General features: G+C 40.3%; 1 protein-coding gene and 1 long non-coding RNA gene across 3 annotated transcripts; both read right to left on the bottom strand.

Moving 5' to 3' along the window:
- Positions 1 to 362: 362 nt before the first annotated feature.
- LOC121802914 lies at positions 363 to 2,287 on the bottom strand. Its single transcript, XR_006050877.1, has 3 exons — positions 2,005 to 2,287; positions 1,065 to 1,110; positions 363 to 967 (listed from the first exon to the last, which is right to left on the bottom strand). It is a non-coding gene; the product is annotated as an uncharacterized LOC121802914 (long non-coding RNA).
- Positions 2,288 to 4,183: 1,896 nt separating this feature from the next.
- Positions 4,184 to 10,488, bottom strand: LOC121805611 (phosphatidylinositol 3,4,5-trisphosphate 3-phosphatase and protein-tyrosine-phosphatase PTEN2A-like). 2 transcript variants are annotated; one of them, XM_042205531.1, is made up of 13 exons: positions 10,318 to 10,488; positions 8,341 to 8,777; positions 7,952 to 8,053; positions 7,816 to 7,872; positions 7,606 to 7,671; positions 6,479 to 6,655; positions 6,286 to 6,372; positions 6,134 to 6,198; positions 5,858 to 5,934; positions 5,711 to 5,757; positions 5,333 to 5,463; positions 5,179 to 5,248; positions 4,184 to 4,869 (listed from the first exon to the last, which is right to left on the bottom strand). In XM_042205531.1, exons 2-13 carry the CDS (start codon positions 8,761 to 8,763, stop codon positions 4,354 to 4,356), a joined length of 1,818 nt encoding a protein of 605 aa, XP_042061465.1. In that variant the 5' UTR covers positions 8,764 to 8,777; positions 10,318 to 10,488; the 3' UTR covers positions 4,184 to 4,353. The 2 variants fall into 2 exon arrangements, with proteins under 2 accessions (XP_042061465.1, XP_042061466.1); XM_042205532.1 differs by having other exon boundaries at positions 8,341 to 8,769.
- Positions 10,489 to 14,972: the final 4,484 nt, after the last annotated feature.

Here is a 14,972-nt window from a genome sequence, read left to right as displayed (position 1 = left end):
AGTATGACAATTAAGGCCCCATCTGTCATTTTCTCAAGTGGCAAACCATTTGTCCACCACTTTCCAAATCCGAAAATGATTAGTGTGATTCTGCTGTATAAGTACACTATAATACTGCATTTAATCTTTAATAACTTATTTATTTCATGGGGGTGGGGTCATAATAGTACAATTGCTAGGCTATGACAGATCTACAGTTGCGTTGAAGTTGAAGTGGGAGAATGAAGACTAATCAGTTAAGTGTAGAGACGAAATCAGAGAGTCGTCCAAACAATTATTTTTTAATTATTACGTGTAGACTGAATAGTGTATTTTCTATATGTAAAAAATATAACCGTTGGAACTTGTTTCTAAACACTCGATGAGAAAAAAAGATAATTGCAATACAAAAAAACTAGTACTAATATTTGAGGGATTTGTTCACTACTACCTCACAAAGTAGTTTCCAATAAAATCTGGAGGTATAATGTGCAGGATGCATAACATACACGGTACAGGCGACATAGCAAGCGAAAATGTTTCAGGAAGACGATGAAGCTAGGAGTGACGATGTAGATACCAAGTATATACACTTCAGGATGCTGGACTACCAGACAGCTATTGGCTGGTTTGTTTTCTTCATTAACTTTGTCGAGGGCAATACATCTCAATATGGTGGTCGGGGATATAGATATGGAGCTGGAGGATATGGACCTGCAAGGGCCAAGAAGTAAATGATTCATGTTAGTTTTGGACTTCATTTGCAGGGTAGTCCAGCAAGAGGGTAGTTATGTGGGTCCTGCGGAGGAGGGGGATAGGCCGACTGTGGCGGATATGATGAAGTTGGAGGATAAGTGAGGTGCTGCAGAATTTGGAGGGTAGGAAGGATAATGAGGTGCTGGAGGATAGCTTGCAGTTGCCTGGGGAAAAGAAGCTACTGGTGGAGGTGCATTTGAATACGATGGAGCTGATGGGTTTTCGCTGCCTTCTGAAAAAAAGAAGAGGCTTTGCAAGTAAATAACATGATTCCTAGTCTCTTAGCTCATCAATAAAAGCTCAACAAGGGAAAGGAAAATCTAGCTTACTTTGGCATTAGAAAAGTGCATTATCAATCCAACCTCTCCAGCATGCCTGTAGATGAAACAGACATATTAGAAGCTTACTCGCACTTCATATACAAAATGCAAGCATGTGGATGTGTAGATAAAAGTTGGAAATTGATGCAACTATCATTACTTCTTCTATCATGGAATATTTTTTCAAGTCCTGGAGAGGAAAATAACACAATTTGTTAAGCAGTATGACAATATTGACCAGACTGAATAACACTCTCAGTCTCAACCCTCTATTCCCAACTCTACTCTAATGTTGCATAAAAACTCATTTGCAATTTCACATTAACTTCAATGCTTTTAAGTTATAAACTACGGGTACCAAATTCTATACTATATCCAATACAGAGACAGCACCAACACTAATCCACATTTTGCAAAACTCAAAGGGTTAATCACAATCTATATCAACCCAACAATAAAGCAACCAAGCAGCTACAAATGCAACCAATGGCGAAAGGAAAAACTAAAGAGAGTAGGACAGGACCATTATGGTCAAGGAGAGAGAATTATTACAAGTTCAAGTCAAGGAAGGATCTAATTTTCTTCCATTTGTGGCTATTCAGTGATAACATTGCATTCACCTAAGAAGATAAAGACAATCACTTCACAGTAGACAAGCTCTGCTAATTTAATTCTCTAACGAGAATTAATACTTAACGACTAGCACTCCATTCATTTTCAATATGCCACTTGATACACCAATCCTCATTTGAAATGCAGAGAAAAACACAATAATTATTATGTTAAGCCGACTGGATCTGGAAGAGAAGAACACCACAAATTGAAATTCACATTAGTTTCATACCTCCCTCCCTCTTTTGTCCTGGAGAGGCCATGCGGTATCATCATAACCCTCAGAATCAAAATCGAACAACAAACAATCAAGTATGTCGAACACAAATCGACGCACCTGTGACCTCGAGAAGTTGACCTTGAATGCCGGAGACCGACATTGTAGTGCAAATTTGAGTTGATTGAATAGCAAGATAACCGCTGACTTTATGTGCACAGTATAGTTGGGATCCAAGATTACTTTAGTTTGAGATACAAATCTCCAAATCAATAAAGTATATGATGAAATGATAGATTTGGGTTTTGTTATTAGGGTTACCAAATTGAGCAAATCATCAGCATGTGATAAAAAATGCTCAACCGCTCGCACATATAATTAAGCCAGCCATTTTCAAACACAACTTCTCATCAACTTGCTAGAATCTCCAACGAAATATTCTTAGTCTTAGTCTTAGTCTTAGTCTTAGTCTTAGTCTTAGTCTTAGTCTTAGTCTTAATAGTACTTCATCTGTCCCACCCCAGATATATGTTGCATATTTGATCGTTGTAAAATTAAAAAAATTGTTTGAATTTAAAAAATAAATGGTTGAAAAAAGTTTATAACGTATAAAAAAATATGGTTGAAAAAGTTTATAAAAGTGGTTGAAAAAAGTATAGTATAATAATATTAATAATTATGAATACAATAAGTTAGTTGAATTTAAGTCAACTTTTTAAAAATAGTAAAAGTAAAATAGCTATTCATCCAAATAAGAAAATTTGGTGGTATATCTAGATAATGAAATATTAAAAAATTTATTTCTCATTTATCTTTTTTAAAAAATAAATAAACATTCTTAAAAATGGAGCAATAATTTTAAGGGTAAAAGGTAAACTTACACAAAAATAATTACTACTATATTTACTTTTTGCGTAGGGGAGAAGTAAAGACACATCTTTAAAATTGAAGAAGATAGAATAATACTTTCTTGAATACCCTTCCTATTAAAGGAGTTTTCATGATAAAAAAAAGGGATAAATATGATAGTTATTTTTTTAACGCCTTTATTTACTTTCTTCTTTAAAAATGCTCTAACGTATTACTACTATTAAATGACTAAATTTCAATTTTTACGTCGATCATCATTGTGCAATTGTGTAATTATATTCATACATGGTTATAAAAAGTGAATGTTATATGATACGACTGTTTAGATATATTGTTTAGAACTATTCAACTCTTTTTGAAAGTTGCAGAATTGATTATAATATTACTGTTAAACATTGTAATTTTACAAATAATTTGCCCTATTCTTTATTGATTCTAGGTCCGTGACGTAGATATTAACCATAGTGTGCGTTTTTTGCTATTTTACCTAACATAAAATACATAAATCTAAACCTTCAAAAAGAAGACATGAATTCAAACACCAAAGGATGTTATTTTTTATTTTTTATTGAGAAAAAATGTTCCAAAATCGGATCAACATTCTTAAACTAAAACACGAAAGTCAAACAATTTTAAATGACAGTATTACCCAATTTTCAATTGACGTAAAAAATGCATAGCGATACTATCCAATTTTCTAGTATGGGATGCCCAAGCCTTCACGTTTCTGATAAATTAATTGATAGGGTCATCGATATTGTGAATCTCGTCAAGCATATCTCGACCAACATATCTTCTTTATTTTATTTATTTAGCATATCTTCTATTTTAGTTAGTTATCTTTATTTATTCTCCATATCTTTTGTAATATTTTATTTTAATTATGTTTCTTGATTAGCAAGACATATGTTAGGATTTAGAATTCTATATAATAGAATTCTATCGTATTTTCATTTATTGAGAAATAAAGTATAAACTTATTCTCATTCCCGGTTCTGGCGGAAATCGCCCCCTAGCACCTCAACTAGGGTTTATCTTGTTCTTCGTTTCGCTACAAATCGTTGGTGCTCTAGTCCGTCGTTTCGCTATAAATCGTTGGTGCTCTAGTCCGATAGATCAAGGGTCTATCATTAGTAAAATAAGAAAAAAACTCAAAGAAGTGTATGCAGCGATATTATGAAGTAGATTGATGTGATGAGAGGTAAACAATCATAAATAATTTAAGACGACCAATGACTTAAAATGTACGTATCACGCCGTTGTCAAAGACCAGACAGCCTTATCCGATTAAGAAACCATTAAATTTGAATTAAATTCACGTCCAAAATCCCAAGCAAGTTCCCAGTAAAAGGCAAAGAAACGAGTTTTTCATCTCTTAAAGTTCAAATTACCACCATCACAGAAGTAAATAAAGAAGTGTTAGTGATCATTTAAAGGGAAAAAGAGTAGATAGCTGAAGAGTAGAATATAATGTATTAACATTTTCGTAAGCAACAATAGAAAAGGTTCAATTCATCACGCACTGTAGCCTCATGGCTCGATTTATGAATATTCACAAACATGCATATATATGTAAACACAAGCTTTCCATACTGCCCCTTACTCGCTTTCCTCGTCCTCCTCGTCTCCAAATGAAAAAATCGATGCATCAGCAGCCATCGCCTTGAACTCACTTACCTCCCCAGCTGAGCCGGACATTTCGGTTCCCATACCAGTTTCTTTTCCCGCCTCAGCATGCGTGGTAGCTGAAGATCCTAACGCGACCTGCTCAGTCTTGCGTGTTAAATTTGCAATTTCATTTGGATCAGCGTTGTTTTGAGTTGTAGGATCTTTCACAGCCACTGACCCAGCGGCATGGGAAGAGACTACAGTTTGTCTGGATTTTGAGGATGCGTTTTCCTCAGAATTGCTGTCGGAGAACTCGTCATCTTTGTCTTTCTTCGAGTCTTTTGCAGCTGCAGCTGTGGCTTCCTCGACTGGACCAGGGGTTGGCATTGAGGCCGAATTGGCACCAGAATTTTCACTAGTCTCTGACGGAGGCCTTGCGGCAACAGCAGCAGGATCATAATCCACGAGAACTACTTCGACTTGAAAGCCTGGAGATGGCAATTTCCGCTGCAGACATGTACAGAATGGCCAAGTTATGTACTGACCACTCTATTACACCATTTTTTAAGTTTGGTACAACATATCAAGGAGACTTTATGCCAATGAAATCTTCATGGTCATAGAAGGGACTATAAATGTGCAAGCGCACACAGAACCTAATCGTCAAGACAGCCAACAGTATAACTCATCAACCAAACCTCCAGAGAAGAGATCATGGGAAGCAGGATGCAGAAATTAAAACAGACCTTATATGATCGAAATAGAATACTTCGATGATTAAGCTACATCCAAGTATGGTAACTGGACATAACTTACCTTATCAAAGCCATCGAGATCACTTGTGTTTAAGACTTTACGGTTTTCAATCATTGTTGTGTTCAACCAGCTGATAGCATAAAAGCCACAATATTAATATACTGTCACACACAAACACAAACACACACACACACGCACAGAAACTTTGAATTACCAATAGAAATCCCCTTTGCCATCATGAAAATGGACCTTGAAATCACCAGCCAACTCTGTTAAGCCAGGTTCTCCAGGAAGGGCAAACACCATTATTCCTTTCTTAGGTGCACTAAACCAAAAATCTTCAGACTGCGAGATCAGCAGGAGGTCACAAAAAATGTCTAAATTCAAATGAAAGTTTCAATTAAGTAAACAGGAGCATAAGAAAAAGCGTGGCCAAACTCTCAGTTCTCTGGAACTTAAGCTGTTTATATGTTAAGACTGAAGCGAACCACAATGCAGTAGAAGAAGTGAAGAATCATGAAGCATTCTGGAAAATAAATAATATTCCAATTAACAAACAGTTAGACGCAGGATAGCTTGAAGGATAACATACCGACAAGTCTTTGGTTCTTGGATGCTTCTTTGTTGAGAAGAGCACACCTGCAGAAGAATGCATTAATTAACATAAATGCTCAAAAGAAAAGGAGAATGTCTGCATCTGTGGAGGGACAGATCAAGAGACACAGAAGTCAGAAGCAACCATTATGATCAGAGACTGTAATGGAAGGCCTGATCCAGTACGGGCAGCTATGCAGCCGGAATCCTCTAAGCATGCATCTACACGATAAAATTCAATATAATATCAACACATAGCAGTGACATATAATATATATTATCCCTCGTCTCATCACCCAACTTTGTTGATTATACAGGATGACAGAACACTAACACCGTTAAACTTCAAATCCAAAGTTAACGGGCCCAGAACTATAAGTATACAAGGACTATATATCCTAAATAGAAGTATAGAACATACCTTCGACCTGGCTGGTTTTCCCCATTGAAGTAAGCCAGAATGCGTTCAAAATACTTGACATATCTCTACAGGAAACAATGTAGATACTCAAAAGGTAAAGAAACTTATAAACAAAAGCTGTGAAAATAATATAATTGATGTACAAGACTTACAATCTGGCTAGGCAAAACAAGCCCTTTACCATCAGTACACCTTTTCTGATTGTAATAATCGATTGATTCCTCAGCTGTAGGGAAGAACTAGAAAGCAGAGATGGCATTGGAATTAGAATGCAAACGAAAAGATCATTTGTCTAGAAAACAGATCTGTGTATAACATCTTACAGAAAAGCTTGACCAATTGTACCTTCAGATACAGGAGAAGACTGGAAATCATCAATCCGGTCCTGGCCATCCCAGCTTTACAATGCACGACCACGACATTTTCAATATCTTCCTTTAACCATGAATACGCACTTTGGCAAAATGATATGATCAGTTGAATAGGAGGACAGTTATGGTCATCAAATGGAAAACTAGCGACCTGTAGAGAAAAGGAGAAAAAAATCGTAAGGGTGCAACTTCAGATATCTAGCCGTTCACCTTTAACAAACTTTTCAACTTTGCGCACAATATCTTTAAGCCATAAAAATTTCCGTCATAAGCCATTCTAGTGTGTATATAGGAAATATTTCTCACGCCAACAGGACTCCTACTCCACATTTGATATTTGCCGAAGTAAGACAATTTCAGATAGTTGCAAATGACTACATCTAGATTCTAGCATATGAGGCGGACCTCAAAATTTCGGACTTAAATATCTCTTAAAACTCTAAAACCTGGCCAAACCAATCTACAACAGCAGGTTTAGAGCTTCTTCAGTTCTTCTCCCAGATATACTAAATTTTAGTCATGCCATGTGTCGAAAAATATGATAAGAATGCCAGACCCATATTCCAGGCCAGACTTCATCCTGCAAACTTGAATATATAGCTTAAGCCTGCCAAAATATCATGTGAGATCTGACTGCAATATCCACTCAAATAAGCCCAAGAAAAGGTCATATAGGGCTTGTCTTAATCTTTTAGTCAGTTGGCCATGGATTTTTAAGCTACCAAATCCTGTACAGAAGAATACAGTGGCACAACCACTTTCTTATATTCAACTAATTCCCTGGAGTTACATTTTGGCTATCTATTATCAATGCAGCACATATAAGCAACTTTTCACAAACTGAGCCTTCAGATGGTAGCATTAAAAAGCACGCTCTATGACCCTAATGTAATACATGTAAATAAGAGTACAAAGTGACACTTTGCCAGTGGTACAAAATCGAGCAAGTTGGAGAAAGTATGACAACTGCTAGGAGATTCAGAAGATCTGAAAAAACAAAGGAGTAAATGACAAGAAAAACATAATAGCATGCACTAATTTTCACAATATAAGCACTCAATCGGACTAAGGCATAAGAACATACCAAAAAAAAACACTCACCTTTCCCTCAAATAAAGATGCATCATACAATCTTTCAGAACAAAGGTTGTACACTTTGTATTTGTCCTGCATGATTGTAATAGATCAAAATTGAAATATTAAGATATTATTGCAATATGATTAGTGAAAATTGTGCAAGGCAAAGGTGGTGAAAAGAAGACAAGGCGCCATGTGTATTGGAATAAGCAGATATCGGAAGACAATCATTACCTTATGGTATGTTTCAAAGAACTTAATTACTTCCTCCATGTGGTTCCGATAGAATCCCTTAACCAATCATAAGCTCAAATTAACACTAATCACCAATTACTCAGTAGCCAAATATTAGATGAATCGGAATTTATACCTCAACATATCCAAAAAATCCAGAGCTCATATCACCAGCAGGGAAGCCCATTGCAATGATATTCTCTGTGATATAGGTCATATCTAGATCAAATCCCCCATCCTAAAGAAAGTAAATACTTTAGAGGTTAGACCCGCAAGGCAATTTATTGGTTTATCAAACATGAAACCATAAACAAACAAAAAGTTGTAACATAACATCCAGGTATGTTTTTTCAAAGCAGTAGAGCTTCAGATTTTCAAGTTAATGTAAATAAGCAAGAACAAGGAAATTGCACCTTCATGTATCTGGAGATGAAAAAGAAGTATATGAGGGTAAAATGAAACAAGTAATACTACCAATGGCTAACAACTACTAAAAAAAAACTAACCACCAAAATAGCAAGGCACCTGGTATCTTCGCTTATTTTGAGATACAACATGGCGGGCTTTGACCTGCACAGCCTTGACAGCATTCTTGGATGAGTCGACCAATCCTTTTGTAATGGTTCCCAATATGCCTGTCGGTGTAGTTGGTGAAGAAGCAGCAGAACTTTCTTCTGATTGGGGAGACTTGGGAGACAACCCCAAACCACTAGTTAAACGTGAAAAAGTTGACTTCCCTGAGTTTCCTGAAGGTGATAGTTCCTGTGTTCCAGTAAATGGCTGGGGGATTTTTAGACTTTTTGCCCAAGTGGAGATTCCAGAAGCTGAGAATTTTGATGGTGCATCACGTTCAGAATTATTTGGATCAGATTCCGCATAAGTTGACGTTTTGGTCTCTACAGACTTAACATCAGGCACATTCGTCGAATCAGAAGATTCGGAGCTCATCTCTTACTGCTCAGCTTCCAGAAAAAAAATTTAACAATTCAGAAAAGTTTCAGAGTTTCGAAACAAGTTACAACTATTGAACTATGAGCCTTAAAAGGAAGAACGTTGAGCATGGAAGAAACAAAAATTCAGCTATTTACACCCAAGGAAGTGAATACACCCATGCTAGTTTTTGGACAAAATAAACCCTTGATGAGTTGACTAAACAGCCTTAAGTAAATAAACAAACATTAACGCCTAACTCTCATCCACACAAACACTTTTTGTTGTGCTTGATCAGCCTTGGGCAAGCTCAAAATGCACACACACAACCAGATACTGGAAGTTTAAACAAAGGCCATATTAGATCATCACATCAGAATCCAGATACTCATAACTCATTAAGCCTTCTTTCAGAAAAATTCAAAGATCAAACAATTAAAGCATCTGTACTCCACTCAGTGTTGTCAAAATGTTGTTCGGGTTGCTCGGGTCGCCCGGGTCAAGACCATCACCGACCCAACTTGGGTGGGTTGATCGAGATACAGGGTCGCCGCTGGGTCGCCCTAAACACATGCTATCTCTGATTTTCTCAAATCTCTCACATGTTTTTTGACTCTCTCAATCACAATTCTCTATATATATGCATGCACCACATCAAACTTTTCAAACCTACTTTCTACACTTTAGAATTCGGCCTCTTCACTCCTAAACAAATTAACAATTCAAAGATCTTTTGCTGCCACCCTTCATATATTCCTTTGTTTTGATATTTTCAGCCAATGGTTTCAATTATTTATTGTGTTATGACTTATGAGTTGTTTTGATATTTTGATCATTTCTATTTTCCACTTTATCTCTATTCACATGAATTGCTTCTACATTTATATTATTTGATATATTATAAACATTAGAGCAATATATTTATTTTATTTAATATTAAAAGGCAAAAAAATTAGCCTAGATTTGTGGGTCTCTCGACCTCGTCGACTCGTCGACCCGTGACCCGAATTTTCACCTCATCGACCCGGTGCGCCCCGCGACCCTAACAACACTGACTCCACCAAATAACACAACTTGACAAGCAAAAATCAATTCAATAATACATATGTCCAGATTAAAGCATCTGTACTCCACCAAATAACAGCATTCTTACGTTATGAATTGCTATCAGATATCACAACCCTAGACAAAACCAATCACTTACTAACGAAGTAGAAACCAAGTAAATTTTCTATGGCAGATAAAATCATGACTACAGTAGGAATCGCCTAGAGATGCATGACTCGAAAACCGCTTGAACGAATCTAATGTGTGCCAAAATTTAAAAAATTGAGCGACACATAGGAAAGTTAAGTCGCAGCAAATAACACTAATTCCTAAGTTTAAATTCGATTTCTTGAATTAGACAATACCAATCAATTCAGCGATCCGGGAACACTGATAAATTGTGAAAGATGAGAAAGGGATAAGTGAGCATACTGTAAGACTCTTCAACAACAAAAGAGTGAAAATAAAAAAGTCTCCACATACAATAACGCGGTGAAAGCGGGCAGGAAAGGATGCTGGAGTCACCTGAAATCGGGAGCCAACGGCGGCGAGCGGCGGTGATAGGCGGCGGAGGTGGTTGGAGGAGTTCGGCAAAACGACGTCGGCTCTAAGTTGTGTCCAGTGTTTTTAGGCGGCCTTCACTATCGTCATTTCAATACTCGACACGACTCATAAAATTTCTTGATCTAAATTGTCGCCTTTTGTACTTCGATAATTAGCTCACCAATTACTTAATAAATTCTCATACCTATATTATTATTATACGCATAATGAAATTAAAATATTTAAAATAGTAATTTATTTATTTTTAAATTAGCTTTTTTTTAGATGATCGAACCTTCTAACTTATTAGTTGGAGGAAAAAATATCTTACTAGCTACATTTCAATTTATTATCAAAAACCAAATAGTAGTAATAAGATTTTTTATGAGTGAATATGGTGTGTTAAAATTATATTTATAGTACTACTTAATTTACGTGTTTAGGAGTATAACATAATGCATTTGATGGGGAGTGTTTTTATCGTATGAAGATGGTATGAAAGGTGAAAGTTTAACTATGCATTTTAATGCTATCTTCAAATCTTAATACTCCATAATAACTCTAGTTAATATCTATCATCCTGATATGATATTCCAACAGAAAATTGTTATAATAAAAGCTCTATATTCTAAATTTTATGTAAGATACTAATAATTTTTTTTATATTTTATTATTTTAATATGAACTTTTTCATAATAATTTATATAAGACATTCACAAAATTATAATGTTATACAATTAAATATATAAAAACATTAGTTTAAGAAGGGCTTATGCCCCGTTTTAGCTTTAGCATATGTGTGTCCTTAGAGCGTCCACTATGGTTAGGCGCGGCGGTAGCCGCGCGGCGCGGCGGTGGGGCGGCGGATTATAGTGGAGAAGGTAGATAGCCGCGGGCTGGACGCGGCGAGGGGTGGGAGACGCGGCGGACGCGCGATCGCCGTGTGCGGGGCGATGTCGCGCCGAGGGGTGTATAGCCGCGCCTATAGGCGCGGCGGCTATAGTGCATTGAACCGCCGCGGCGATTTCGCGGGCAACGAGAAATTTGACTTTTTTTCCACCATCCCCTCTATAAATACCACACCCCCTCTACTTATTTTTCACCATTTTCACAAAATCCATCCACTCACTATCCACACAACTACTCTCTAAAAAAATGAATCGAGGAAACGACGACTCATCCGACTCTGAGGAATCGGGATATGACACCAATCCATCACAGCCGTCGGGTTTTGCCGGATATGGCGGGACTCCGTCCCAGTATTGGAATTGGAATCAATCTCCCCCACCATGGGCATCGAGTCCACCCCTTCCTCCATCTCAGCCGTGGAAGTCTTCTCCAACGCCGCCTCCTTTACAGCGGAATCTGAGTCGTTCCGCATTTGGGGATTACAGACCCAACCTAGACGCGCTTCACCAGCCGCGGCCGGGTTCCCCTTTCCAAGCCAGCCAATCTCCGATCACCGAAGCAGATCAAGACGCATTTGATACTATGATGGGTCTGCTCAGTTCTGGCGGCATCCCAGACACGCCGGCCGCGCGGGTGGAAACGCCCGTTCCGACCCGAGGAGGTAGCGGCAGTCGGGGCCCTGGTGGCGGTAGGGGCGGAGGCCCTAGGGGCGGAGGCGGCAGTCGTGGCACCGGCGGCAGTCGTGGACGCTCGGGCAGCTGGGCCGGCATTGCGAGTAGCTCGGCCAGTGACGCCGGCGTTAGCCGTGGCGAGGGGTCCAGCCGCGGCAAGCCATACACCAAAGCCGAGAGCATTGCCGTGGCGAAGGCGTGGGATTCTATCACTTCGGACCCCGTGGTGGGCACCGATCAGGATTCGGGGAGCTTTTGGAGGCGCGTCAGTGTGGCATACGAGGAATTCAAGCCCGACGGCGCTGAGAAGCGCGACCCAGAACAGATCCGAAAAAAGGTCGGTAGGATTCTGCGGGCTACCAAGCTGTTCGCGTCCATCTACGAGAACAACCTTCGCCACGCCGAGAGTGGCCGAAGCGCAGCTGATGTGAAGACCCTGTCGGAGGGCCAATACCGCAAGACGGGCCAGCCGAAGTTCACCTTGTGGGAGGAGTATCTTGTCCTCGCGGATTGTCCGAAATTCAGGTCGATCGTCGCGCAAGAGGTGGGCACAGCTCCTGGCCCGAAGCGCACAAGGCACAACCTTGCCGGGCAATACAGCAGTGGGAGCGGCTCGCACGAGTTCGAGCAGTCCGACGAGCAAGTAAAAGAGCCAGCCGCGACTCACATAAGGCGACGACGGCCCCCGGGACAACAAGCCTCTATCCGCAGCGCCAGAGGGGGTAGAAGTGCCTCCCACATATCGGCGGCCGCGTCCGGATCGCGCTTCCCCCAGTCTGCCCCAATCCCACTGCCCACGGTGCAACCCCACAAGGTATTGGCCAATACCATAGACGTGCAGTTGATGCAACAACTGCAAGACGTATGCAGCAAATACGCAGGGGAAACTGACCCGTACCTCAGGAACGTCTACAAGCGGCTCATCATTCGGATTGAGAGTCGACTGGGGTCTGTTGATAATGCTCCTGGGGAAACCGCGGCCGGCAGCAGCGAGAGAGAAGGAGGAGAAGGAGGAGAAGGAGGAGAAGAAGAAGAAGACGACGACGAGGAAGCCGACTCCGACACCGAGTAGGCGGTGGCGGAATTTTTAGTTGTATTTTATTTTACATATTCGTTGTAACATTTTACCGGTTTGAAATACAAAGAATATTCGGCCCTAATAATTACCTAGTTTTCTATTTATTTATAATGCGATTATTTTATTTATAAAATTTTGGGGCTATTGGAGGTGTCCACTATAGTGGCGGAAATAGAATTTTGGGGCTATGGACAACAAAACTGGGGCTATAGACAAAAACTGGGGCGGTGCTATTGGGCGTGTCCACCTTATAGTGGACACCCTTATATCTACGCACAAATTTTAATTAAAAATAAATATTTAAAATGCTTGTGTGTCACACCACTCTCATCCCACCTGACACATCACAAGATGAGGATGAGACTTTTTAGGTGCCATGATCGACGGATAAGTTCTCTATTAAAATGGTATATCAGAGCATCAGCAATGGCGGACGTTCACGTGTAATTTCCACCGGCATGCAGGAATTTTGTGGCAGACGTCCGCCATTGTGTGTCCCTTCCACAGATACGGAATTCCGCGAAGGAATTCGCAGTTTCGCGGCGTTCCTCAGAATTCCACTGGGAATTCCGTGCGGACGTCCGCCATTTCATCCCGTTGAACTTCATTTCATTCGCACCACTTGTATTAATAAGTTTCTCTCTCTCTAAATTTCTTTTATATATCTATAATGGTCAGTAGTGGTAGTGGTAGTGGTAGTGGTAGTGGTGGTGGTGGGCATTATGAACACATGATGCGGATGATACACGCATGTGTGTGGGAGGCCGCAGAGAGGGAGGAACAAGCGGCCTCAGCGCCGTCGGTGCCACATCCCATCCATCGTCGCACTATAGTGCCCCGGGATCACCTCGCTGCCCACAGGCGGTTGTACGAGGATTACTTTGCGCCGGAGCCACGATTTGGGGAGAACCTATTCCGGCGACGGTTTAGGATGCATCGGCCGCTCTTTATGCGTATCGTGGGCGCTTTGGAGCGTCGATACGGGTATTTTAGGGTGCGGGAGGATGCGGCTGGTAAACCCAGCCGCACGCCGATTTAGAAGTGCACTGCCGCAATTAGGCAGTTGGCATACGGAGGTTCGGCCGACATATTCGACGAGTACCTCCACATCGGCGAGACGACTGCGCGCGACTTCCTGAAGTATTTTTGTCAGGGCGTTAGAGAGATATTCGGGGATAGGTATCTTCGGCAGCCTACCCCCGAAGATGTCAGGCTCTGCTAGATATGCACGGGAATCAGCACGGGTTTCCGGGGATGTTAGGCAAGATAGATTGTATGCACTGGGAATGGAAGAACTACCCCGCTGCTTGGAAAGGGATGTACACTACTGGTTTCAAGGCCAAGAATCCCACGATGATCCTTGAAGCGGTAGCTGACTACCGGCTGTGGATTTGGCATGCCTATTTTGGAGTAGCCGGGTCGAACAACGACATCAACGTCCTCCAGTCGTCGCCCATTTCCAACGACCAGTGCATGGGTGTCACGACCGCCCATGCTAGGGGTGTTACAAACGAGGCGATCGTGACCAAGGGGCAAACATTTAAGAATAGCATTTAAGGATTTCAGTTCATAAGAAAGACTCAATTAGCTTAAAAGAATTTTAGTTCAAAATATATATATAGCAGCGGAATTAAGGTTTCAAAGAGAGTCAAGGATGACGCCTGTGTATGAAGACACAACGCATCCATATTCCCTAAGCCGACTCAACATCCACCGCAACATCCCGCTCAACCTGCACATAGGGAAAACACATGCAGGGCTGAGTACTTGTTGTACTCAATGGGCTCATGCCGAAAACATTTTCATAAAAACAGTTATGTCATCCATACCAGTGATCTCGAGTTTTATATGTAGTTGAGAAATATCACGAGAACACAAAAATATTTCAAAGTCTGGCCAGACAATCAATCTCCCCACTTTCTCATCAATCATTCAATCACATTCTCTTTCCATAGTGCGACGAAAGTGTGGCCACACTA

The sequence above is a fragment of the Salvia splendens genome, chromosome 5, assembly GCF_004379255.2.
Source record: "Salvia splendens isolate huo1 chromosome 5, SspV2, whole genome shotgun sequence".
NCBI lineage: Eukaryota > Viridiplantae > Streptophyta > Magnoliopsida > Lamiales > Lamiaceae > Salvia > Salvia splendens.
Note: the sequence above shows the minus strand (reverse complement) of the source record. Positions and strands in the feature narration are given on the sequence as shown.